Below are 19701 nucleotides of genomic sequence, written 5' to 3'. Positions count from 1 at the left end.
GGCGGAGAGCACTGACACACAAAATAAATCTGTTAGTCTTTAAGGTGCCACCCGACTCCTTGTAGTTTTTGTCGATACAGGCTAACACGGCTACCCCCCGATACTTATACTAGAGAAAATTGTGATGGCAGAGTGAAGCTATTAAGGGGAAGTGGATCAGCTGGGAAGCAATTAGAGCTCTCCCAAATAACATTGGGTGAACCTGGAAAGGTCTTAAAGACAGAGTAATTTGGCTTTAAATAGCTTTAATGCAAGTTCTATGAAACTCAACAGTAGGACTATGAAGGGATCGAGCCAACTTACTACTGCTGTCTTGCTCGGCTGTCACTTTCCTGCGCCGTAAAATTCTTTCTAACTCAGTTTCATTGTTCTCGGTGTCTGTTTCAAGAGATTTTAAGCTTCTTGAACTGGTGGATTTGTTGAGTGTTTCCTGTAGTAAGAAATATACACAGAGGGTCATTAGAAGACAGGCTCTTCCAAAACAGTAGATAAGGTCAAACAAGTGAAACAGGTATTGGAGATGGTAAGTGTTACCACTTTAGATTAAGTAAGTAACAGTTCTGCTCAGTCAGCACTACGAACCAGGAACTCCTGATTCTAATACTATCACAGAGTCCCTCCGGGACACTGGGCAGGTCACTTAACCTTTCTACCTCAATTTACCTATCAGTAAAATGGGAAGAACCGTGATTACAGAGCGTTTGTGAGGCTTACTGACCCATAATCCGCACAGGAGGAGGCCCCTGGCAGTGGAAAATTCGATCTGTGGGGAAGCCTGCAAGGGATCTGGGCTGGCCAAAAATGAGGCAGTGCTGGCGAGGGAGACATTAGGTCTAGGTAATTTAGCACAACCCCTGAACAGACTCCGTGAAGACCTGACCTCAAGCTAACAATGCCCTTTCCTGGTGAATCCCACTCTGTAGCAAGGAATCAGGCTAGCTCTGTGTGGGTAAATCTGGTAGATTATTTCTAAAGCGCTATGTAAATGCTAAGTATAATTACCGGAACAAACCCAACTATTTACACAAATACTGGAATACTCCCCCCGTTAAAGCTGTGAGGATCTTAACAATATTTTACAAGAGGAATATCTTGTTAGTAACAAACCTTCTCTATTAGCTGAAAGCCAAAGAAACACATTTAATTGACTCCTATAGTATGCTACCTTTTCTAAATGAAGTTTATTTATAGGTGACACACACTGTCTTACAAATCAGTGTGCTAAACTGCCCTACTAATCAAGGTTACAGCAGGTTCATTTAATTTACCAAAAGAAATACCCACTATGCTCATGCTGATCTCACAAATCCTTCAATGCCCACTAAAAACCTCAAGTATTTTCATAGGCCTGGCTGTGTCTTTTGGTGGCAGAATCAGATCTCTGGTTACAGCTTCCTTTTAGCATACACAGAATACAGACCAACGTCATCGCTGCCTCATATTGAGGTTAACACTTTTGTAGCCTCTGGCTTAGGCCAAAAGGCAGGGTCTGATTTTACAGCCCTCCTAAGAAAAAAAGTCTTCCTAAGCCGAAACCTCTAAAAATGCTGCCACTGGAATTTTAACTGGCACAAAGCATGCTCAGCATGCTCCTCCAGTCTGGCAGGAGTTACACTGCCACCTTGTCAAATACCAAATTGACTGTAAAATTGCCCTAAATGTTTATAAATGGAGCTCAAAATTTGGGACGTGTATTTATTGCTCTCTCTCTCTCTCTCTGAGCCTCACCATTGTTTGTGAGCCTTGTAAAGCCTGTTTGCTGGCAGTTGCAAAAAACACATTTAGAGACCCACACAGCAGGTTTTCAGCGGTGTATCCCAGCTCAACTCAGGCTAGGTCCAAAATGCGATGTCAAAAAAATCTCAAGACTAATATTTAAAATAAAATAAAATACAAAAACAAAAACAAAAAACAACCACCCCAACAACCTCCTTACGGACAGAATCTTTCATATGGTACATGGGCCTGATTCTCAGAAGTGGTGGATACACTCAAGGAGAGTTGTGAGTAATCATCTAATACACTAGGTTTACCCATGAGGATGTAAAGCTCATTTGAATGAAAGCAGCAAAATGCATTTATTCACTGTGTTACTAAGTTTATGAACCGTGTTACTAAGTGGGAATGAGTTGTCAAAAATTATTATTAAAACACAGCAATCCAGCTTATTCCTCGCAATATTACACATGTGACAAGAAATAAGGTTACAAGAACACGTGTATTCTTTCCAGATGTTTATAACTACACCCCTCTCACTGTAATATCTCAATGCCTCACACAGAGTTAAAAAGAAATTCACCAATGGCAATGGCCTTAATGTTTTCCCTACTTCCTTCTGATGGAGTTTGGGGTACTCTCCCCGTTCCCCATTTCCTTCTTCTCTTCTCTTCCAAATTCCTTCTCTCTTTTTCCTCCTGATTGTCTTTACCTTCCTTTTGTTCCTCTTCTTGCTTCTCCCTCCTTCGCTAATTCTAGTGGTGTCTGTGAGAAAGCCAGGCCAAAAGAGTGAGTGTACAAAGTCCTTGAGACCTGTGGTCATACAGATATCCTCCTGTATGAATGCAAAGTCTTGGATCTGTTGTCAGACAAGCCCGGTCTCGCATTGTCATGAGATTCACATTGAAATTGATAACTTTATAGCGTCTCACAATTCCTCCCAAAAGGCATCATGTATCCTTTTAAAGAGACATGGGCAGACAATTAGTCTTGTGGGAGTCCACAAGGGAATACTGTGGAAGTGGAGTTACCTGGCTCTGATCTCCGGGACAACATGACCAATATCATCTGTTTCTAGGCTCTGCATTGTGTAACTCATTGCTAACCAGCTGAGCTTATGGACCTTGAGTTGGTTGCTTGCTGGTCTGAGATAGCACACCACTGGTATCTTCAGCTCAGTCCTATACACGGTCTTCTATGGATCAATTGTTCCATTGGCTCTATTTTCTGATATGGTATTGCCTTCCTACAGAGTTCCAACATGCATGAGCAACTGTTACTTATTGTCTTGGCTGCCAGGAAAAGTCTGGACTCCAGAAGTGGTCTATTTCTTCAGAGAGTAATCAGTGAAGAGATACAAGATACAGTGTTGTACATGTACTCTCATGAACGGGGGCATTAGATTTCAAAATCAAACAGCAGCTTATAAGTCAGAGGCAGCACTATTTCCAGGACTCCATCAAAACAGCTTTTCCCTCAATAAGTTAAAATATTTTACTTTGTAGCTATTCCGAAATTAACTGAGCTGGGGTATTATTAATGAGTAATATTCCTCAGCATTGCACTAATGTTACAGACCTAAAAGTAAACCAAACAACTGAGTTGCTTTCCTTGAACTCTGCAATTTACAGAATGAATATAAATGTGTTTATAACAATTATACGGAGGTCTGCATGGAATGCACAATTAGCACAGTAACAACAAACACGTAAGTATTTATTTCTTCCGTATCCACCCCCATGTTTGTCATCTGACTGTGCATAATGATTAGTCTCAAGAATAGATTAGAATTTAGTTTATATAACACCTCTCATACTCTAAATATCCTGAAGAGTTACAAAAGGCATTGAGCTAGACACTGATAGCACAGTGATCATCGGTCTCCTCTTGCTCAGATTGAAATCAATGGCAAAGGACACACCGAGTTCAGTCATGAAGAACCGGCCCCTGACAGCAAATGAAATAGTCATTATGTACACTGCAATAGTTGACTCGAAGCCTTGGATAACAGAAGTTAGCTCCTAACAGATTGAACGCTAGCCAGGACACCAGGATGATCCTCCAGTCGCTTCACAAAGGTGCCATTGGATCTTTAACTTATAGTTAAAGAATAATTTCTGCCAAAGATGGACAGAACTACCTCCAGTTTAATATTACCCCAAGATTGCCACCCTTGCTGCAAATTCCCCTTTCTCAGCACATCACACTGCAGGACTTGAACTCAAAATCTTCTGGACTAGAAGAGAGAGTAACCAGGTAAGCCAAAGATGGTGGCATAAAACATCATTCCTTGTTTTAAAATAACATTGTAATGGCCCTTAACACTGCAGTAGCAACACAGTCAGCTGTAGTATTTTGGACCATTGCTGTACAATACTATAGTATATATTAATAAAGGTTATGTAAATCCTAGCATTGATTGTTAGTAACTGCAACATTGCCTACTGAGCATGTGTGCAATAATATTAACATATTATGGATAAAACCATGGGCTCACTGAAATCTATTGCAAAACTTCCATTGGCTTCAATGAGGATAGGACTTCACTCTATACAGTGTAATTACATTACAAAACAGAAATAAACTGAGCACAGTTTGTTAAAGCTGAGCAAAATATCAAATATGACTGCTTCACTTCGTGACAATCAAATACATATATGTAACTATAGATGTAAATTTTTATATATTTATATCAATAAATACAGATGGAGAGAGAAGAGTTCTGGGTCTTTAGAACTCTCTCTATGGCTCTATTTATATCCATCCATCCTCAAAAAGTCCTCTCATCTCCCATGAAAAGAGAGCAACAGAATGTAACATGTGTTCTTACCAGTATTCCCTTTAGTTCTTTCACTGCACTATCACAGGCTTTTGGTGCTTCCGGCTGTAATTAAACAAAACACACACATCAAATCTGATTCTGCAAATACTGACTGTGTAAGATGTGTGTGTTTGTTTTGTATTGTATTTTAGGACAAACACCACATGAATCTGCAATTTGTTGGTAAGGCCTATGTAAATTTATTAACTCACCACCCCTCAATGGACAGCACTGGGATACTTAAAATGCTAGTACTTCTGAAAATATTCCAATGCTTGGAAAGATATTAACTAGGAATGAAGGAGAAAATTAAGTAACTTGAATTCTAGCAAGTGTACTTTAGTAAATTTGAATATTAATGTTTTAGCATAAAACTATATTAAATACAAATGAATGCAACAGAACCAGGGAGTTCAAATAAAGTTCCCTTTTTTACTACTGCTGATCTTGGTTCCCTACTTTTAGTGGCATCCCCACCTCTCCCATACCACTAGAGGCAGGACAGATGTGGAAGGGGACAGGTGAGGGGACATACCTTCAGCAGCCTTCTTTCTCATCTCAGAATCCTCCTCCCAGTGGGGGTGTGGAGAAGGGAACATGGGAATTTAGAGACAGCTACTGTGAATGGCAACCAGGTAGCAATACAAGAAGGTGCAGGGGGAGTCTTCTTGCTCTGTCCTCTGCCCCATATTGTTCATATTAAGACAGACTATTGCTTATGTCACACCAGTGCCACATCATCATAGAACCCCTCCCTCTACAGCTACTTGCAATGTCCCCACCCTTTTCCAGGCTGTCTCATGCTGCCCTGGTGACAACTTTGGGTGCCATTATAGGAGTGGCTGGTGCTCAGCACCCTGCAGGATTGGGCCCAGTGCACTCATTGGGAGATGCAGGTTCCCTGCTCTTCTCAGGATCAGGACTGCTGGGAAGCAGCAGTAAAATGTCAGCTTTCATTCAGACACAGCAGAACAAAATCAGCAGGTTAGGGTCTATTAACTGAGTAGCATCTACCCCTTGAAATATTTCTGAGTGTTAAGGTTTGGTTTTTAAAATTTTTTTTTTTTTTACACAATAAATATTTATAAGGTTCTCTAGGATACTAATTTCGGCTCTTTTCCTTTCAAGGTGCATAAATCTGACTACCTTAATTATTTTAATCCCCTCAGCAAAATGGGAGCAAAGTGGAACAGATCCAACTGCTATCCAATGCAGGGGCCCAGGCATACCTCTACATACAGGTCTGACAGAGGGCTCATTATCCTGTAACTCATATCAGTCCTGACACCACCTCTGTTGTCACTAACTCTGGCAGACCAGGTGCCAGCTCATGCCAAGGCCCCTAGGTCTCAGTGAACACTGAGAACTGCATAGCTGGAAACCAGTATGGCTCACCTGTGTATTAGCATTGTTAAAACAGATGTTACTTTTATAAAAATGTGTTTAGACTTTATTCAATGCTCATAGAATACTGGATGTATTGATCTCACTTATAACATCTGTATCCCATGGGTATAAAAGTTATATCAAGTGTTCGTATTATACATCTCCGTAACTGGGTAACTAACCAAACAGGAAAGGAGCATTAATTAATGTAAAATGCTGGTCCTGCACACAAGAAGCCCCACTGAAACCAAATGAGCCACTGTGAAATAAAGACTTTGCTGATTGCCCCACACACACCCATGAAGAGGAGAGAGGTGCAAATACTTGTGCCATGAGTTTGAACTCTGGGGGCAGGAAATAAAAGTCCCTGGCCAGAAGGAACTGTATCACTATGCTGCCTGGAATTTGGAGATTGAAAGGGAGCCCCAAACTGCTAAGCTTGAGTTCGCACTGAAGGACATAGAAAACTTGCATATCGCAGCAGCTTCCATGATGTTCTGGAACCTAAAACTGTAACTCATTATGTTTACCTGCTTCAACCTTATAAATAACTCATTTCTTTTTCTTTATTAATAAATATTTAGTTAGTTTATTATAGGATTGGCTACAAGCATTGTCTTTGGTGTGAGGTCTAAGATGCAATTGACCTAGGATAAGTGACTGGTCCTTTGGGACTGGGAGTAACCAGAATATTGTGATTTTTGGTGTAAGGGACCATATCTCAGAAAGGCAAGTTTGCTTGGGTGGCAAGATAGACCAGAGTACCCAAGGGGACTTTCTGTCACTGCATTGTTAGACTGTTATAGTGCTTGAAGAATTAACATCTGTTACTTGGTTGGTGAAATCTATGTATAGGACTCACTACCAATTTGGGATTTATGCCTTGCTTCTTGACAGTCTGCCCTGAGGTTGACTCCAGACAGCTTGGCAGTCATAATATGTATCCAAAAGATATCTTGTAAGGTATTATATGTAAACTGGTGATGTGCTGGTCAGGAATACATTGCATGTACATAATCCATACAAATCTCAAAGAGAATCATGTATGTGTGCTGGGAATATGTTCTTAAAATCTTAAAATGTGTTTGAGAGACCGTGCATAAATCATGCTGGCCCAAGACAAAGGACTGTGGATTTACCTGTCTCATGGGCTTGATTACAGGCAGAAGATGATGAAAGTATATTTACATATAAGTTAAACTAAGCAATCACGCTAACAAGCAGCAGAGGAAATTTATAAGCACTCTGGGGCACAGAGTCTATACTCCCAGCAAGTCTTCCTGGCTCTTGAGGCAAGCAAATATAAAGAGGAACAAAAAGACATTTTAATTATCCATCACATAGGGGATAAATGGGACAGCACCTTCTGATTCTATGAATGTTGAATCCTCTAATCTGGAGGGCTGGAGATGCTGGTAACCTGATGTGACTAAGAAAACTGCTTAGGCAAAGATTGTAACTTGCTAAGATTCAGATTTAGCCACTAGAAAGTGTGTTTTGTTAGCAAGAGAAAGAAGAGAGATATAGTTACTAAGTATCACTTAAATCTCTGTTCTTTGTAAATAAACTTCTTTGTTTCACTATAAACCATCTGAGTGCTCTTATATTGAAGAGAAGAGTGAGTCCTCAGCTAGCCTAACAGGCTAGTGTGTGCACTGTGTCTTTGGAGGCAAACTTGACTGTGAGCATCCAGGGAGAGGGACTGGACATCTCTGGGGACCTGAGGAACTGGAGTTCACTGATAGTTACCTGCAAGGCAAGGATTAACCTGGCAGAGTATCGAGGGGTTTGTTTATGAGGCAGACAGAGTGGAGTGGCAGGGAACTGACACACAGTCTAAGCTCCAGCAAAGCTCTCCCTTGTTGAGGCAGAGAGGTAACACAGAGGCTCATGGTTCTGGGTGCCCTGAGGAAAGTGTCACAGGGTTCCTCAAACCCCATAAAGGGGCAGCAGGGCCGCAGCCAAGCAGAGAGCTTGATCTGCATTGGTGATGGGTGTGGGCTCAGACAGCTTCCTTTGAGGCTCTAACAGCTCCTGTGCCTTCAGACATCACTGTCTTGGTTACACCTAGGTAATGCTTCCATGCTTTTCTTTACAACATGAAGACTAGAAATATAATTTCTTTTAATGAAAGCTGGAATTCTGATGTCACCAGAAAATTCTCTGAGCTAAGGCTGGAGGTAAGAACTTGAAGGATCTGGGCCTTTATCTTAATGAACATTCTGAGGTCTGATCATCCTGCAAACACTTATGGCCACAAAGAACTTCTCACATTAGTAGTCCCACTGCATTCCAAGTTACTCGTTTGCATAAGTGCAGAATTGTCAACCCAATTATTCAAAAATCACGAGTAAGGTCTTAAAAAAAAATCATGAGAGATCTTTTTAAAATGTTTGGCTTAAAAATACTGAGGCATCGTGGATGCATTGTATTTGTTAACTAGTTTCTGAGCTTCTCCGTTTCACTTGGGATTATATTTTCAAGGTCACTTCCGCAACCATAAGGATTAGAAATGTACTTTCTAAAAAAACCCAAAACAAAACATCAGAGTCTCACATAATCACATGACTCTGGGAGCTGCAGCTTTACAAAAAAACACCAAGAATCACATGAACTGTGACAAAATCACAAGAGCTGGCAAGACTCTCAGCATTTCTAGGATCAAACTTTCACGGTGGTGAAAAAGCTTTACTTTTTGGCACAGGGCTAACTTTTCATTTATTTTCTTAAGATAATTGCTACTTTAATCAAGAGAAGATTTACTTAGCTTAAATATAAACACTTCAAAACCACTATCCCATTATCTTACTTTTGTGTACAGGTTATTTCAAGCATTTTATGCTTTTATGCAGACATTAAACAACACTTTGCTGCAGGCAGGTTCACACATTACTGCTGTGTCTTGCATAAGGGGAAAGAAAAGAAATACTGATGAGATGGAAAGTACATGAGTCTGTGTTGTTTAAGGATCAAGTCTTTTGGAACGTTCCCTTTAAATAATCCAATCACATTCCTTTTCAGATTGTTATTTTTGTTCAGTTTCTTAATAGTTATGTTTGCTTAGGATTTCTAAAAGCGTGGCCTCTATTGTATTGTTAGGCTTGAGAAGGTGCTCTCTTTTACTTTCTCTCTGTATCAAGGCAAATGCACCCGAGACCTTTCTTGATACTTCACATACCAAAAGACATTATGAATTTGAGAAAGTTCAAAGAGGATCAACGAAAATCATTTAAGGGCTGGAGGAATAACATGAAGATAAAAATAGTACAATATTTATAGCTGGATTACATGACGACTAAGGCCTCTATCTTCAAAAGTGACTCATGATTTTGGGTACTCAATTCGGGAACCTAGCAACTGAGGCACACAAAAGTAACTAGTCACTTTTGAAAACTCAGGCTTGAGTGTGTACATGTGTACACCTGGGCATAGAGGGAGGCATAGCAAGCGTATAACAACATTTGAAGACTATCGGGGGGGGGGGGAGAATTCATAAACTTGAGGTCCGTTAGAATGGGGAAATAGGCTTTCTAAGGAACTGAGCCGTTGCCTGAGTCATTTAAAACTGCACTAGACAAAACTCTGGAGAATAAACTGTCAGAGCAAATCTTGCACTAGCAGGGAGATGAATGAAATGACAAAGTAGCTATTCCATCTCTAATTTCTGTGATTCAGGAATAGCTCTTTTAGATTTACTTTTTAAAAACACATCTTGTTTGGGAATCACTGCCTTATTTTTGTACCTTCTCTCTACTATTTTCTCCTCCTTCAATCTTTTAGGCTGAATGGTGTATAGTCCAACAATTAAACCCACAACTTTATGTTATTCTAGTCAAACAAGCAGCAAAGGAAAAGGAACACCCCCACCCCCAAATTGTGCTCTGATGAATGTATTATGGTACACTTAATTTGTTTTCAACATACATTACGGTACTAGGCTTCCCCCAGTGTAAGACTAAACACACAAAGAAATCAGTGTATAATTATTCCAAACCTTTGTCTTAGGTCTGCTTGACTGATTAACTGGCCTTAGGTGAACTCCCTTTTTAATTCTATCCATCATTTCTTCAACTGCTTGTCTCTTCAGGTCTCCTACTTCTTCCCCTGTTCATAAGGCATAGATCGTGTCAGGTTAAAGATACTAGATATTAGGAAGAAACATCAAGAAAACACTCATTTTAAAGAGATACATTATAAAAAAGAGTAACATTCACAGCATGCTGCAAGTTATAAATAGTTAGTAATTTAGTCATAAAAATCAATGATCAAGCAACAATTAACGTACGATGCAGATAGCTGTATAACTGAAAAAATTCCTCATGTCAATGTGAGCAGGTGGAATATATACGCACTATATATAATCGAATCTTCAGTTTGGCTGTATTATTAATGGAAATGAAAATTACATTTAAACATAAGCCTTGTTTTTAACTCAAATCTTGGCTGTCCATGGGGTTTTCCCATAGGACCTCCTCTGTCACAGCCCCTAGCTTCCCTGCCCCAGAGAGGCACCCCTTACATCACTTTAAGGTATGTCCAGATGGAGATAACATGATCCACATGCTAGCAGAACTCAGAAGAATTTACTTTGTATCTTTTTGTAGAGTTGTAGCACCTGGATTTAGGGTGATTCAGGAACCTCACAATCATATGCAGGATCCTACAGACAGTTCCTCAATTGGTGTAAATGGTTACAGCCCCATTGTCTTCAACTGAACTATGACAATTTACACAAAGTTGATGATCTGGCCCTCAACCTTTCCATCCTGTTATAGTCAGATCATTATTATTTATTATTTGTATTATCATAGCACCTAGGAGCCCCAGTCATGGACTAGGACCCATTGTGATAGGTGCTGTACAAACAGAAGAAAAAGATAGTGCAGTATATAAATGCAGACCTGGAACCAGGGGCCTGATCCTGAGCAGTTGGAGTTGCATGTCTTCAGACCCCAAGAAATTGGCAACCCTGGTTAAATCAGGAGGTCAGATTCTGATCTCACTTAAACCACTGTAAATGGAAACAATCCCATTGGCTTCATTAGAGTTGGTCAAGATGGTCAAGTCAATGATGCCTACAGATGAGGCAGTATCAAGGCCCTGATTCAGCAAGGTACTTAAGCACATGTTTAACTTAAGCAATGGGGCTACTAAATGTGCTAAAAGTTATGGGCATGCTTAAGAATCTTGTGAATCCGTGCCCAAAAGTCTAAAAGAAAAAAAAATAGAACAATGTGGCATTGATACAAAACTGAAAAACCTAAATACCACCAAGCGATCTGGCTTCCAAGAGACCCAACAGCAGACCTGTGAAATATTCAAGTAAAACTGAAAATCCTATCTGATGAATTTGAGCTTTTCATACTAGCATATTGATGCACTAGAAGACATGACTAAAACCATGTAGTTGCAGCATACAAAAAAGGCCAACCTAATTGAGAGAGACAGATGGAGAAATATGGTCAACACTATTAAAATCTGCTGTGGTGCCTAATATACAGGCATGTAAAGTAGACCCTCTCTCCTGGTAACACTGAAGATCCACAGAAGTGCAGTTCCTATACTGTATATCAATTTAATGCCACGCTTTAATTTCCCAAACAGTCTGTTTCAAATGTAAAAGCTTAACTGGCTGTGAGAAATAGGAACCACTCATTGTAAGTCCTTAACAAGGGTCAAAATAAGCCTGAAGTTAGATACAGTAACCAGAGCAAGAGAGACCTTTTCTATTCTTTTTTATGACCACTCAACCATTAAGGGAAGAAGCAATTTATGTGTGATTGAAGAAAGATCAGAACTGTTAAAAAGTTTACTAATAAATAATGGAAGAATGGGGTGTACTATTCACAGTATTTCCTGCAATCACAGCTAGTAACAGTCAACGAAAAGGTATAATCAAAACATCTAAAACGCTTGAAGTTAAAAAAACATGATACATGAAGACAACATAGGTCGAGCATTATTGAACAGTTGCTGGAAAATAAGATTAGCTCTTTATAAGATATACAGCTAAAAGGTCATTTCTCTACTAGTAACTGGACCAAGATCACCAATCTCATTTTTCATGGGCTGGTAAACAGCTAACATCCATAGACTTCCTGTATGACCTTGGCCAAATCACTTAAAGGCTCTGCGCCTCAGTTACCGCATCTGTAAAATGAGAACCATACAACTTCCTTACTCTCACTCTGTCTTGTCTATTTCGGCCACACTCCTGCAGACCATTACACACAATGGGAAAACAGTAACAATCCCGCAAATAATTACCTATGCACTTTCTTTATGTGCACAAGGATTAATGGGACTACTCACCTGCATAAAGTTAAGCTTGGGTGTAACTGTTTACAGGACTGGGGTCTTACAATGTATGTTCTTCAGGGCAGACACAATCTCTTACTATGCGTATGCACAGCACTTTGCACATGTGGTCCTCCACGTGCCGCTATCCTATTACTACGAATGGATGGTAACCATCATTAGTCTTTACAAACCTGTTTTGCATTAAAACTGGTGCCAGAGGCGAATGCTTCCAAAATGGATAGGTTGTTGAAAACTATTATTTTTAATTATTCTTTTTAATTTCACACAAATATTGTTTGAATTTTCTAATAAGTGACCCACATTGCTTGAAATAGGATGAGCCATACCTGATTCTTGCTGAGGAGCTCTCTCTTTTTTGCTCACACTGCTGCTAGGATGAGACTTCTTACGAATCATGGACATAAGGGACCTTTTCAGGACAATTAAAATGAAGATAGTCACACTGCTTTCTCTTATGAGCAACATCTATACTTTTAACATTAACCCTGAACGTAAGTCATATATTGTAAAACGAGCCAGAATTGAATGTTTGCTTCACTGATTTATAGTTCTCCTATTTACAAAAGAGGTGTTAATCATTTCCATGCAGAGGCGAAGCACCCCTAAAAATACAAAGATATTATTTACTTTTCTTTTATTGTTGCCAGGCAACATGCAGAACACTTAAGATCGGGGTATTAAAAGGTAACATGGCATTGTGACACGTAACAAATTAAAGCCCTCCCGCACAGCAAAAAAACCGAATTGCACATATTAATGGCAAGCATTATTCTCTAGAGGACATTGCAAGAGGGTGATCATATCACTCCCTCATTTTTCAATGAATATTTGTTAGCCTACATTTACCAGATCAAAAGAAAAAGCAGAGCCTATGCATTCTATTCAAAAATAAATAAATAAAAAAACCCCACCATGATATGCACTGTGAAATAGATATCTTAAGGCTAAGTATGCCACCAGCATTTAGGGGTTATTTTTAAAATAAACTTATGACCAAAAGAGGTGTTTAATTCCATTGATTAGAAAAAACATAAAACATTCTTCTGTAGTGTTTGCAAAACAAGCACTTCACAGTTATGCTAACACATGAAACCTAAAAGTGAAAAACTAGAAACTGACCAGAAACAGAATGTGAAACTGACCAGTCTATTTTCATTGTCCAGATTGAAAGAGAAATGCAAAAAGGAAACAGCCACCCTATACAATTCAGAGAAAATTCTCTCTTTAATACTCTTTCAGTTTTAGTTTAAGTTATTAACAACACAGAAAGACTTTTGCTTTTAAAATTGTATCTTTGAACTTGGCAATGTACCCTTTTACCAAAAACACTGTAGAGATGTTTACACTGCTACATAATCTTCTATGGCTAAATTTTATTGGTATATTCCTCATATACTATGAGAAAACATCCCAAGAATGCTTCAGAAAAACATTTTTTTCCAGTCCAGGAGACAGCCAGACAAAAAAAAATACAGTTTCATTAAATAATACTGATTCCTTATTAAGGTAAAATAATTTACATCTGGTTCATGTCAAGTTTTGAAATACCCATTTATATTTTAATAATCGTAAGTTGATGATGAATACTCTACTTACACTTACATTGTTGTTGCTGTCTTTCTTTGAACTACCTGTCATGGCAGCTGTAGCATGCGCGCATGTATAAAATTAAAAATAAACTTCAGAAAAGAACCCACTTACTGCCCCTATGTGTCATTACGGATTTTGTTTTTTTCTGTCAATCTGGGCTGTTACATAATATGCAAGTTCTTTTGGTTCTACAGACAGTAGATGATACACTTAAGATGAAATAGACTGTCTGCAATCATTCCTGTTTAATTGTTCATAGCCTTCACAAAAAGAATCTACGTCACAATTTAGCTACTTCCAACGTTAAGACACTCTTCAGTGTTTCTCTCATCACCAATTCCAAGGTCTAGGCTTGAAATTTTCCATATCAGATCATTACACCTTATTGAAAAGAAAAGAACCAAACTAAAGATCCAGAACCCTATCCTAAAATAATGATGTATTTAACTCCCAACTTTTAAAGCAATCCATAAAATATGTCCTGCAAAGGTAGCTGTGTATGACAGTTACTTTGCACTTTTGAAATTCCTTCATCTGAGTTTCAGATCACATGTAAAAGTTACTCTGCTTTAGCTACTTCAGGCATTTAAATAGTTTGTGTCATCCACCCTGATTAGCTATGGAATTTGTCTTTCAAGAGGTGCAGTTCTGTTCCTGGCATGGAAGGAATTTACTTACTAAACATTCTATTCAAATGTGTATATAACTGTAATGGAAGTGAATAAAGTAGTTGGGATTGTGTAAAAGAATTAAACAAGTGACATGAGCTAATGAAAGGTAAAAGCAGCTAGAGTCGAAATACGGCTGTTCAAAAGTATATTTTACAGAATCAGCTAAACAATGACAGAACAGGTTGAATTTTCATTGCTAAGCATTGGAATTTTTGTACATTATTCCAATAACTTAACAAGATTTGCAGATGTGCAGTATGACAGAAAATTTCATTCTTAATCTATTAACAGCAAAAAGCAAAGGCCAAGATTTTCAAAAATGCATCTGAAGTATGACTTCACTGGCAGACGGCAAGTGCTCTGCAGTTTTGAAAAATCAAGCCACTTACTCGGGTGTCTAATTGTAGGCATCTAGGCTGAGATTTTCACAGGAGTCTAAGTGAGTTGAGCAATCCAGCAAAGCACTGGAGCACATACTTAACTTTAAGCATGTGAATAGTCTTAATGTAGGCCTCTTCAAGCACTTAAAAGATCACGCAGTTCAGTGCTTTGCTGGATTTGGTGCCTCACCTGTCAGTAAGTTTCAGTGGGATTTGGGTGCCACTATGAAAAACTTGTCTAATCTGTTGGATGCTGAGAAGCCTGATTATCCTACCTAAAACCTGGGATCCCACAAATTTAGCTATTTCCATCATCCACACTGGATGGAGAGGCAGACAGACCAAACCCAACCCTTTTGCTTGCATAGGATACCCTAACAGCAGTGATTCAGATACGCACTTCTCTAGGTCACAAAGGAGTCTAACTACAGCGATCAGATAAACAGGAAGAACAACCTTTCAAATTCAGATCAAAGAGGTAGAATCATAGAATCACAGAATATCAGGGTTGGAAGGGACCTCAGGAGGTCATGTACTCCAACCCCCTGCTCAAAGCAGGACCAATCCCCAATTAAATCATCCCAGCCAGGGCTTTGTCAAGCCAGACCTTAAAAACTTCTAAGGAAGGAGATTCCACCACCTCCCTAGGTAACGCATTCCAGTGTTTCACCACCCTCCTAGTGAAAAAGTTTTTCCTAATATCCAACCTAAACCTCCCCCACGGCAAATTGAGACCATTACTCCTTGTTCTGTCATCTGCTACCACTGAGAACAGTTTAGATCCATCCTCTTTGGAACCCCCTTTCAGGTAGTTGAGAGCAGCTATCAAATCCCCCCTCATTCTTCTCTTCCGCAGACTAAACATCCCCAGTTCCCTCAGCCTCTCCTCATAAGTCATATGTTCCAGTCCCCTAATCATTTTTGTTGCCCTCTGCTGGACTCTTTCCAATTTTTCCACATCCTTCTTGTAGTGTGGGACCCAAAACTGGACACAGTACTCCAGATGAGGCCTCACCAATGTCGAATAGAGGGGAACGATCACCTCCCTCGATCTGCTGGCAATGCCCCTACTTATACATCCCAAAATGCCATTGGCCTTCTTGGCAACAAGGGCACACTGTTGACTCATATCCAGCTTCTCGTCCATTGTAACCCCTAGGTCCTTTTCTGCAGAACTGCTGCCTAGCCATTTGGTCCCTAGTCTGTAGTGGTACATGGGATTCTTCCGTCCTAAGTGCAGGACTCTGCACTTGTCCTTGTTGAACCTCATCAGATTTCTTTTGGCTCAATCCTCTAATTTGTCTAGGGCCCTCTATATCCTATCCCTACCCTCCAGCGTACCCCTCCTTCCCTCAGAATCACTGTCTAAACAGGCCACTGAACTTGAGTACTTCTTGGAGGATGAACACTTACCGAATTGGATTGGGAGGGGGAGGAGGAAGCGGAGGTGGCGGTGGGGGCGGAGGCGGCGGTGCTGGATTTTCTGACCTGTGTATTCGTTTCTGGAGTTCATCAACTGCATGAGAGCAACAGAAAAGCAGAATGAGTTCTCAGCAAAAGCAGTTCCCCATTTGCTAGTGGGTGATTTGAAACCAGAGTCCTAAACAGAAGTTTTGCCTGCAAAGAAAGCCACTGATTCATTCAAAAGCAAAATGGCAGCACTTCTCAATGGCTGACCTGCTATCACACTTGGTTAGTGGTAGTTTTTACACTCATCTTCACCAAGAACACTGATCTAGCTGCATACAATTTCTACAATCAAGGCAACTTCTGAGAATTGAATGCCCAGCTGCATATTATTAAACTCTTCATACACAGTGATTGGAGCCTTAAGGAGAAACCAGAGTGACTGCTACATTTCCTAGTTGTGAAAGGGACATCACATCAACTGGAAATCTGGTCAATTTAAAAAAAAAAAAAACATTTCAGTTTCTACTCTTTACTCTGCATCGCTTTGATAATTTTTTGCAGCTTTACAGTCATATTCTTTAAAAGAAGTTTTTCCTCTTCTGTTGCTGTGTGAGAGATCCACACAATCAATGGGGGAAGCTACCCCAGTATAAAGGGGAGACAGTGAAAGAGACTATATATAAGTGCTGTCAAGTGAACTTAGTGTGGGGGGAGAAAAAAAGAGGAAAAATATATTTTTCTCTAATGTCATTTAGTTACAATAAATCTTAGCAGCTGCTTTTAAGTATAGAGGGAATTTCAGACAGATGGATTGGGTGGGACTCCCAAAGTGGATCCTCAATTCCTATTAATTATAAATTAATTACATTTTAAATTTAAATCCTTTATGTGGCTTTACAAACCCATCTGAGATTCTTATGCTGATGGTGCCCTTTTTAATAATAAAATATGTAAAAGGGAAAAGGAGTACTGTGAATGCACATTCAAATCCACTTTGTGCTTTATGTAAATGAGTGATGTGAGGTTTAAAGAATCTCTGTATAGCCATTCATAAAGAACCCACTATCACACAGAACAGCACCCGCATATCTTTACTGAAAATCCTGTGCAATATTCACCACACCAAAGAATTTTCTCCAACACTAAAGACTATTCAAATGACTTCAACAGGACTACTCACGTATTTCCAGGTAAGCCTGGGCTTGAGCTTCTGATTCAGGAAAGCAGTTAGGCCTGAACAGGGATGGACTTCAGCATGTTTTTAAGGGCTTTTCTGAATCAGAGCCTGAGTTATGGGTTCCCCATAGAATCACCGCAATATAGGACTGGAAAGGACCTCAAGAAGTCATCAAATCCAGACACCTGCTCCATTGCAGGACCAAGTAAATCTAGGCCATGCCTGACAGGTGTTTGTCCAACCTGCTCCTAAAAATCTTCAACGATGGGGATTCCACAACCTCCTTTTGAAGCTATTCCAGAGCTCAACTACCTTTATATATACCCTTTTCCTAATATCGAACCAAAATTTCCCTTGCTGATGATTAAGTCCATTATTTCTTGTTCTATCTCCAGTGGATATGGAGAACAATTGATCACTGTTCTCTTTATAATAGCCCTTAACATATTTGCAGACTGTTATCAGGCCCCCTCCCACCCAGTCTTCTTTTCTTAAGACTAAAGATGCCCAGTTTTCTTAACCTTTCCTCACAGATCACGTTTTATAAACTTTTTATCATTTTTGTTGCTCTCCTCAGGACTCTCTCCAATTTGTCCACCTCTTTCCTAAAGTGTGGCATGCAGACCTGGACATGGTACTCCAACTGAGGCTCACCTGTGCTGAGTAGAGCAGGACAAATATCTCCCATGTCTTACATACGACATTCCTGTTAATACACCCCAGAACAACAATACCGTTTTTCACAGCTGCATCATATTGTTGACTAATATCCAATTTGTGATCCACAGTAACACCCAGATCCTTGTCAGCAATACCACCACCTGGCCAGTTATTCCCCATTTTGTATTTGAGCATCTGATTTTTCCTTCCTAAGTGAAGTTCTTTGCAGTTGTATTTATTGAATTTTATCTTGTTGACTTCAGACCAACTCTCCAATTTATAAAGGTATTTTTTAATTAATTCTTATCTTGTCCTTTAACATGCTTGCTACCCCTTCTAGCTTGGTGTCATCTGAAGATTTTATAAGCGCTCTATCCACCTCATTATTCAAGTCATTAATGAAAATATTGAATAGTACCAGATCCAGGACTGACCCGTGAGAAACTCCACTAGATACAACCTCCCAGTTTGGTAATGAACCATTGATAACTACAGTAGGGTCTTTCAAAAAGTTGTGCACTCATCTTATAATAATTTTATCTAGACTACACCTTCCTAGTTTGCCAATGAAAATGCCATGACGGACTTCGTTAGAAGCTTTACTATGATCAAGATATATCACATCTACTGCTTCCCCCCTACTCACTAGGCCAGTAACCCTGTCAAAGAAGGAAATTAGGTTGGTTTGGCATCATTTGTTATTGCCAAATCCATGCTGGCTATTCCTTATAGTCCTATTATCCTCCAGATGCTTACAAAATGATGGCTTAATAATTTGTTCCAGTGTCTTTCCAGGTATCAAAGTTCAGCTGACTAGTCATGAATTCCCCAGATCCTCTTTGCTCCCCTTTTTAAAATTAGGTACTATGTTTGCCCTTCTCCTGTCTTGACAGACCTCACTTGTCCTTCATGAGTTCTCAAAGATAATTGCTATCAGTTCCAAGATTGCTTCAGCTAGTTCCTTAAGTACTCTGATGAATTTCATCAGGCCCTGCCAACTTGAGTACTTCTAACTTATCTAAATATCCTTTAACCTGACCTTCCCTATTTTGGCCTGCATTCCTTCCCCCTTGCTGTTAATTTTAATTAATTATACGTTGAGTATCTGATCTGACTTATAGTGAAAATGCCTACCCACAGTATCCAGAATGACCTTATTAGTGTCAGTATAATGACAACAGCCTGGGTTACATTTTCGAAGCATTGCATATGATAGGCACACACAATTCCCCATTCAAAATAATGGTATTTCCACATGTATCTCACATGTTTTGGACATCTGGCTGCCTTCTAGCCACATTGCACATGAAACAAACTGTGACCGAATCAGAATCTGGTGGAAGCTGGGATCAATTTTCAATTTCCCCACTCTCAGAGACACACTATAACGATGGGAAACTTACACAAGTGTTCAATTCTCAGCATCTTAGAACTTTCATTTAATTCTTTAGGGAAGAGCAAAAACAATGAAGTTAAAAATGTATGGAAAAACTGAACTATCTAAATGTGTGTAGCTTGGCTAACCAATGACTCAGCGGGGAGATAATGGAATATAATGATATGACAGAT

At 39.5% G+C, this 19701-nt stretch overlaps 1 protein-coding gene across 4 annotated transcripts in view; it reads right to left on the bottom strand.

The window, feature by feature from the left end:
* SHTN1 (shootin 1) overlaps nt 1–19701 on the bottom strand; it is a 92533-nt gene that overhangs the window by 12412 nt on the left and 60420 nt on the right. For 3 of the 4 annotated variants that reach the window (XM_073354256.1, XM_073354253.1, XM_073354252.1), the window contains 5 exons: nt 16299–16401; nt 12571–12653; nt 9918–10027; nt 4547–4600; nt 304–430 (listed from right to left, as the gene is read on the bottom strand). In XM_073354256.1, coding sequence (XP_073210357.1) covers nt 304–430; nt 4547–4600; nt 9918–10027; nt 12571–12653; nt 16299–16401 — 477 coding nt within the window. The remainder of the gene's footprint in view (nt 1–303; nt 431–4546; nt 4601–9917; nt 10028–12570; nt 12654–16298; nt 16402–19701) is intronic. The other variant, XM_073354255.1, reaches the window with a different exon arrangement.

The sequence above is a fragment of the Lepidochelys kempii genome, chromosome 7, assembly GCF_965140265.1.
Source record: "Lepidochelys kempii isolate rLepKem1 chromosome 7, rLepKem1.hap2, whole genome shotgun sequence".
In the NCBI taxonomy this organism is placed as follows: domain Eukaryota; kingdom Metazoa; phylum Chordata; order Testudines; family Cheloniidae; genus Lepidochelys; species Lepidochelys kempii.
Note: the sequence above shows the minus strand (reverse complement) of the source record. Positions and strands in the feature narration are given on the sequence as shown.